We start from the raw sequence: 7,918 nt of genomic DNA, 5'->3' as shown, positions 1-7,918 counted from the left end.
ACTTTCTCCAGAATAGATTTTTTTTCCCTCACTGACAACAAATTACTCTCCTCTGTTGGTTCATGCTCTCACAGCCTGACAGTAATATCAGACCATGCAACAGTCATAGCTGACATCTCCCTTCCTGGCAGATCCTTGTCACGATCCCCTTGGCACTTTAATTCATTTCTACTCACACATCCCGATTTTATCAATATTATTAGGAATAGCATTGACACATTCATCTCGACTAATGTTAGTCCATCCGTATCTGCTACAACAGTTTGGGAGACATGCAAAGCCTACCTGCGAGGAGATCCTCGTATTGTACCCAATCATATCGTACCAAAGAAAGATTTCCTCTGAAAAGAGCGTTAGTCTGTCCAAGGCTATATCAGAACTGCAGACTAGGTGTGTAGACTCACCTGACTCTGATCTTTTTAAAGAATTACTAATGAAAAAGGCTGAATTTGACATTCTGTCCTCTAATAAGGCAACATAATCACTACTAAAACACGCCATAATTATTATGAATTTGGAGATAAACCAAGTAGACTACTTGTTCATCAAATTCGGCAATCATCTTCATCAGTGTATATTACCCAAATTAATACTGCAGATGGAATAACTATTAATCCTCAAACCATCAACAACCAATTTAGGGACTTTTATGCTTCATTATATACATCTGAGAGCACATCTGATAAGACCCAAGACGAAAACTTTTTTAAGGTCTTTAGACATCCCTTCCATAGATCCTGAAATGTCTGCTGGGTTGGATGAACCCTTCACAGTTGGTGAACTCAAAAGTGCTCTAATGCTGATGCAGAATGGGAAATGCCCAGGCCCCGATGGTGTCACAGCCTCTCGCCCTTGACATCAAAGCGATCGCCCTTGACACCTGCTACACCAGCTGACACCTGCTGACCCCCCCCCCTTCACCCCGGCACGCCAGCTGGCTATCAAGCAATCGCCCTCACCCTTAAAGGGCCTCATGGACTTCTGCCTGCCTGCCTACCTGCCACTGAGCCAACTCCTGCTCTACCCCCGAGATCGGTCACTTCAATAAAGACTTGATTCTTCCCTTACCTGGTTGTCCCGTCTGCTTTTGGGTTCTTTCCTGATACGTGACAGTACGTTCCAGCCACTATGGACCCAGCAGACCATTCCACCACAGACCTGGCCACGGTCTGCCAGGCTGTAGCCAACCAGGAATCGGTCCTCGGCCAGCACAGCCAGGTGCTACAGGAGATGGCTGACGCCCTCCGTGAGCTCGGCTCAAAGATCTCCGGAATCCAGACCCAACTTAGAGCCTCCGCTAGCCCGAGACCCGCCCCTCCAGCTCCGCCACCCTCAGCGCCATCAACTTCGGGCTAAGGAACCATGGGTTGCCCCGCCCGATAAGTATGATGGAGATTTTGGACTTTGTTGCCCTTTTTTGATGCAGTGTGAGATTGTGTTTAACCAGCAGCCCCAGTCATATTCCAAGGATGGAGCCAAAGTCGCTTACATCATGGGTCTTCTCCGGGGAAGCGCTCTGGATTGGGCTACAGCGGTGTGGGAGATGCGGGCCTCCACTTCCTCATCCTACGCTGAGTTCACCACTGCTTTTCGCCAGGTTTTTGATCATCCCGTGCGGGGAAAGGACGCTGCAAAAAGACTGATCTCTCTCCGTCAGGGTTCCCGCAGCGTCGCTGACTACTCAGTTGAGTTCCGTACGCTATCAGCGGAGAGCGGATGGAACAACGAGTCCCTCCAGGCCGGGTTTTCCAACGGTCTAAGCGAATCCATAAAGGACGAAGTGGTTTCCTACCCCGAGCCTGGAGGGTTGGAGGAATTGGTTACCCTGGCCAGCCTCTCGCCCTTGACATCAAAGCGATCGCCCTTGACACCTGCTACACCAGCTGACACCTGCTGACCCCCCCCCTTCACCCCGGCACGCCAGCTGGCCATCAAGCAATTGCCCTCACCCTTAAAGGGCCTCCACTATGGACCAGTCTTCGCTGGAACGTCGCCATTCATGGACTTCTGCCTGCCTGCCTACCTGCCACTGAGCCAACTCCTGCTCTACCCCCGAGATCGGTCACTTCAATAAAGACTTGATTCTTCCCTTACCTGGTTGTCCCGTCTGCTTTTGGGTTCTTTCCTGATACGTGACAGATGGCTTCCGCGCCGAATTTTTTAAGACATTTTCTGATAAATTATCCCCATTGTTGCTAGATATGTTTGACTCATTAGAATCTGGCATACTCCCCCCACATTATGTCAAGCTGTTATCGCTCTTATACTAAAAAAGGATAAAGATCCTCTTCTTTGCAGTAATTACCGCCCCATCTCTTTGCTATGTGCAGATGTCAAGGTTTTAGCCAAGACGCTGGCAACACGTCTAGAGTCTGCCTGACGACTATGATTTCCACAGACAAAACGGGGTTTGTTGAGGACTGACACTCTTTCATAATGTCAGAGGGCTACTTGATATATTATACTCACCTTCATCCTCAGATTCCCTGGAATTGATCATTTCAATGGATGCCGAGAAGGCATTTGACTGTGTGGACTGGCCATATCTGTTTTACGCACTTGTTAATACATTTATTTCATGGATGCCGAAGAAGAATATAATGCTATAGTTATACTTTGTCACCTCTGCTGGCATCTTTTTATTTATTAGCAATGGCCTTTATCTTGGGGTAGAATGGAGCAGAGTAGATCAGAGTTGTGATATATGGTCATTGTAATAAGTTCTGTCAATCTTCCTTACCTGTAGAGGCCACTCTCTTGGCTCCGGGGATATAACATGGAAGATAAGTAAAAAACAGAGTTCAGTAAAAACATTATAGTCACGTTAACCTTCTGTCTTCACGAGTTATTAAATTATCACTGCAAGAATGACATAAATTAACATTTTAATTATTTAGGCCTAAAGGTTTTTCACGTCAGAGTCACCAGGCCTCTGAGACACCAAAACAGAAAAAAAAACACAGCGAAAAGTTGATGCATCTTTGACAGATTTTGGTTTGATTACTCAACAAAAAAATAGAACAAATAAAATATTATATCCAACTAAGATCCTTCTTAGTAGTCAGGCTATACAAAAACCTCCTACCTACATTTACAGCATATAGGCTCTATTACTGCAAGAAAAGTATAAGTTAAGTTTACAGTGAGGGCCGATTCAACAATCCATCCATCCATCCATCCATTATCCAAGCCGCTTATCCAAATTTGGGTCGCGGGATACTGGAGCCTATCCCAGCAATCACTGGGCAGCAGGCGGGGAGACACCCTGGACAGGCCATCAATCCATCACAGGGCCGACACATTCACACCTAGGGACAATTTATTATGACCGATTCACCTGACCTACATAGACACAGGGGGTTGATTTAAAAAAAAAAAGCCCTTCAATATACAAGTATTGATCTTTTTGTTGCACAGTCGTTTTGTACCATATTGACAACTGATCATAAAGGGCACCATGTCTTGTATGTAAAGTTACACCCTTATAATGATTCAATTTAACCCCCTGACATATATGTTGCCGATATAAATGATTATAAATAATGAAGATGACTAGTCAGTTAACTTCTTTTTGCAGCGATCTGTGAGGCCTCTCACTTGTGTGGATCATGACATGTTGTTTGAGATCTCATTTTGAGCGGAACCCATTTCCACAATCGTAGCACCTGAATAGCTTCTCCCCAGTATGAGACCTTACATGCGTTTGCAAACTTGACTTCTGGGTAAACATTTTCCCGCACATGGTACATCCGAATGGCTTCTCCCCTGTATGAGTCCTTATGTGTATCTGCAAATCTGACTTCTGGGTAAACATTTTCCCACATGTAGTACATCTGAATGGCTTCTCCCCTGTATGAGTCCTTACGTGCCTTTGAAAATGTGACTTCTGGGTAAACATTTTCCCGCATGTGGTACATCCAAATGGCTTCTCCCCTGTATGGGTCCTTACATGCGTTTGCAAACTTGACTTCTGGGTATACATTTTCCCACACGTGGTACATCTGAATGGCTTCTCCCTTGCATGGGTCCATGTGTGAGTTTGCAAATTTGACTTCCGGACAAACATTTTCCCGCACATGGCGCATCTGAACGGCTTCTCCCCTGTATGGGTCCTTATGTGAATTTGCAAACTTGACTTCTGGGTAAACATTTTCCCGCAGGTGGTGCATCTGAATGGCTTCTCCCCTGTGTGAGTCCTTACATGCCTTTGAAAACTTGACTTCAGGGTAAAAAATTTCCCGCACGTGGTGCATCTGAATGGCTTCTTCGCTGTGAGAGTCCTTGCATGCCTCTCCATGTTATACTTTCCAGTAAAATCTCTTCCATAAGTGGTGCATTTGAAATGCTTTTCCCCTGTGTGAAATTTCATGTGAATTTTGAAAATTTCCAAATTATGAAGCACTTTCCCACAAATCTTGCACTTGTAGGTCTTTTTGTGAGGTTTCAGACTTGCTTTCCTTGTTGAACACACTTCCTCACAGTGTTGGCGACTGCAAGTATGGTCAGCTTCACTCTTAGTTACATGAAAGCAGTTAGAGAGGGTATGGTGGTCACTTGTTGGTTCTGATATTAAAAAGTTGTCTTCTTTGGCATCCAGTTGTATCAGTTCAAATGAGGTGACAGCTGGGGACTCTATGTCTCCCTCTGTCTGGGTTTGGTAGAGTTGCGAGGGCAAAGGCTGATCTTTATCAAGATCATTTCCATCACAAAGATGGGTAAATATGGACTCAGAGGTATCAGCTACCTCCTGCAATGGAAGTTGGTCTTCCTGCGAACTGATCCAGAGTTCCTCTTGTTCCTCCTTGGCCAGAGTGGGGCTCCTCTCCTGCTCATGATGCTGCTGATCAGATAACTGTACAAAGTCTGGGAAGAGAGAAAAACAAAATAAACACTGTTATTTTGCACAAACAGCAATATAGTGTAAGGCGTACACTATATTGCTTAACAGCATACACTGTACGCTGTTAAGTGCCAGGAGGACTGCCTTGACTTGTACATTGGGGAAACTAAACAGATGCTGGCCAAGAGAATGATACAACACAGAAGAGCTAACACGTCAGGCCAGGACTCCGCAGTCTACACCCATGTACAGGCCAGTGGTCACTCTTTCAAGGATAAGGATGTGCACATCTTTGATAAGGAGGAATGCTGGTTTGAACGGGGAGTCAAAGAGGCCATCTATGTGAAGAGGGAACAACCATCCCTGAACCGAGGGGTGGAGGGCTAAGAATACATCTCTCGCCATCTTACAATGCCATGATTGCCAACGTTCCCAAATCCTCTGTGAATAGTACACATGGAAATGCTAGCTAATGGTCACGCCCATATTTGCATATGAAACTGATCGTTGGTTTCGGTCGTTATGCAACTGTATTGCTTATAAGGGTGGGGATACCTGCAGTCAGTTTAGACTGAAGAGGTCACTTAGATGAGTGATGAAGCATATCTGTCAATAAACGTATCCAGATGAACTGATTCACCTCTTTGATAGGGGCAAGTACTTCTGCAGAGTGGATGAGCATTCAACTACCAATATTATCAGGGCCAGCACTTGTTCTGGTTTTACAATGCTTAAAAGTATACACGACAGTGTGGACATTAAAAGGAGTGGCCAGGTGACTGGGTTTCAATAGAGTATTTTTTTTAAAATAGCAGTTTCATTGCTAACATCATGCATGTGAAATCTGGAGGAAAACCTGTTAAGTTGTTGTGCCAGAACTTGAGCTCAAGTGAACCCATTCTAGTGTCACTCTCCTTATATTCAGTTAGCCCAACCATAGTCCTGATTCAGTGAGGACCAAGTATGGGGGTGGGGGGTGGGGGGGTTGGAACACATACAATGGCTTCTTTTTTTTTGTAAGTTAAACAGCGGTTTAATGAATAATCTATGATTTGGCTGTGTCTGTCAATACTGCGACAACCGGCTGCAACCTACTATTAATTCATTATCCAAACCGCTGATCCTTACTCAGGGTCGCGGGAACGGAGCCTATCCCAACAGTCATTGGGCGCAGGTGGGGAGACACCCTGGACAGGCCACCAGACCATCACAGGGCCGACACACACATTCATACCTAGGGACAATTTAGTACCTGACCTACATGTCTTTGGACTGCGGGAGGAAACCGGAGCACTTGGAGGAAACCCACGCAGACACGGGGAGAACATGCAAACTCCACACAGAGGATGACCCCCAAGGTTGGAAGACCCCGGGGCTGGAACCAGGACCTTCTTGCTGTGAGGTGACCATGCTAACCAATGCGCCACTGTGCCGCCTCCCCGGGTTGCTACAGTAATAATTGTGCAATCTAGCTCAAAGGCATTATTCTTTTTAGCCTTTTGATGGATATAAACCAGGGGCATTTCCAGGATTTTAGGACAGTTGGAGCTTAGCTTGGACTTTTGTAGGGAAGTCCAGGGGATCATCCTCCAGATTTTTTTTTTTACTTTTTATAAACAAGCTCCATTTTGATGGTTTTATTATGCCCTCTGGCGCCATATTTACATTCAAAGTACACGTTTTAATCACTGAAAAATTCAAATGTGTACCTCAAAAGCTGTCGTTTACTCCCCAGATTAATTATGAATCGTGATGCCAAAACACTAGTAGTTGTGAGTAATTATATTCATTCAATTTATTTTATGCATTTACTCGTATTTTTGATTGTGTAGAGAGAGCACTTTGTAACCGTGTGTTTTCAAAAGTGCTATATAAATAAAACTTCACTTACTACTGAGTAGGAGCAGAATACTTCACCACTGCTATCATTAGACATTTATTGACACGCTACAGTACCATGCGAGAGACAAATATTAACATTAGTTTATTGGAATATTAAATGTTCCTTCACTCACACGCTCTCTCTCTCGCGCGTACGTACACACACACACACACACACACACACACACACACACACACACACACACACACACACACACAGAGTTAGTATGGAGCCCAGCATTTATTTCGACAGGCTGTTATGTGAGGAAGAGTAATGGGACATTCACACGCGTTAAGTTTTTTGTCGGGCTTCACAAAGGCTCACATTTAGCCCCGGCAAAATGACCCGGCGACGCCATGACATGAAACTACCGGCAAAGAGATCTGTGTCGAGTCCCGCAGCGCATAAGCAATGAAGCCAAACGGAAAGGGACGCAGGGAGGTTTTGGCCATGGACGGCACACACGCACACTTGACTGTACGAACCTGTCCTGCGTAACGTGACGCTGGGCTGCAAGACTGTGTCCAGCAGTCTCCTCTGTCGGTGTATTTCTTCCTCTTGCTCCGCAAGCGTCTTCTCGAAAGCTCCTAAAATCTCCTCGGCTGCCGCGGTCAGTCGCTCGACAACGAACGATCTTAAAATATTGATGGTGGACATCGCAGACACAACGGCAACAAGTTGAACTCCGGCGGCAGCTTTCTTCTTCTTCTTCGTGTTTATTGGCGGTTGGCAAACAACGAATTGGCGCATTACCGCCCCCCGCTGGTATGGAGTGTGGATCAGAACGTCTATTATTTAAACCAGTGTTTCTCAACCGGGGGTCCGCGGACCCCTAGTGGTCAGTGGTGTAATTGCAAGGGGTCCGTGAAAATAAAATATCTTTAAGAAAAAGATCCTATGACATTTATAGAAATAGGATTATTTTACTCAAATGTGACTGAGACCTTTATCTACCTAAACTATAAAGGGTAACAGGACTTTTTTCTCTAATTACATCTGTTTCACAAGTGTAATTTATTGTATTTTAATAAGAGATCTCGCTCCCGTTTACATTGTTAAAAGTTACTGCATAAAAATTCTGTTGTTACATATATCTGAAAGTTACTGAATACATATTCTGTTTTGTTACATATATCTGAAAGTTACTGAATACATATTCTGTTTTGTTACATATATCTGAAAGTTACTGCATAAGA

At 44.7% G+C, this 7,918-nt stretch overlaps 1 protein-coding gene across 1 annotated transcript; it reads right to left on the bottom strand.

Moving 5' to 3' along the window:
• Positions 1–3,066: 3,066 nt before the first annotated feature.
• LOC130130733 (zinc finger protein OZF-like) lies at positions 3,067–7,414 on the bottom strand. The gene is made up of 2 exons (XM_056300529.1): positions 7,208–7,414; positions 3,067–4,863 (listed from the first exon to the last, which is right to left on the bottom strand). Exons 1-2 carry the CDS (start codon positions 7,377–7,379, stop codon positions 3,629–3,631), a joined length of 1,407 nt encoding a protein of 468 aa, XP_056156504.1. The 5' UTR covers positions 7,380–7,414; the 3' UTR covers positions 3,067–3,628.
• Between the last annotated feature and the right edge of the window lie 504 nt (positions 7,415–7,918).

Source organism: Lampris incognitus, chromosome 2, assembly GCF_029633865.1.
Source record: "Lampris incognitus isolate fLamInc1 chromosome 2, fLamInc1.hap2, whole genome shotgun sequence".
NCBI classification, from domain to species: domain Eukaryota; kingdom Metazoa; phylum Chordata; class Actinopteri; order Lampriformes; family Lampridae; genus Lampris; species Lampris incognitus.
Note: the sequence above shows the minus strand (reverse complement) of the source record. Positions and strands in the feature narration are given on the sequence as shown.

Excerpts from the sequence above, each read along its gene's own strand:
- LOC130130733 (XM_056300529.1), bottom strand. The coding sequence starts at position 7,379 with ATGTCCACCATCAATATTTTAAGATCGTTCGTTGTCGAGCGACTGACC. Across the intron at positions 4,864-7,207 it reads CGTCACGTTACGCAGGACAG|ACTTTGTACAGTTATCTGAT; the intron begins GTTCGTACAGTC and ends CTCTCTTCCCAG.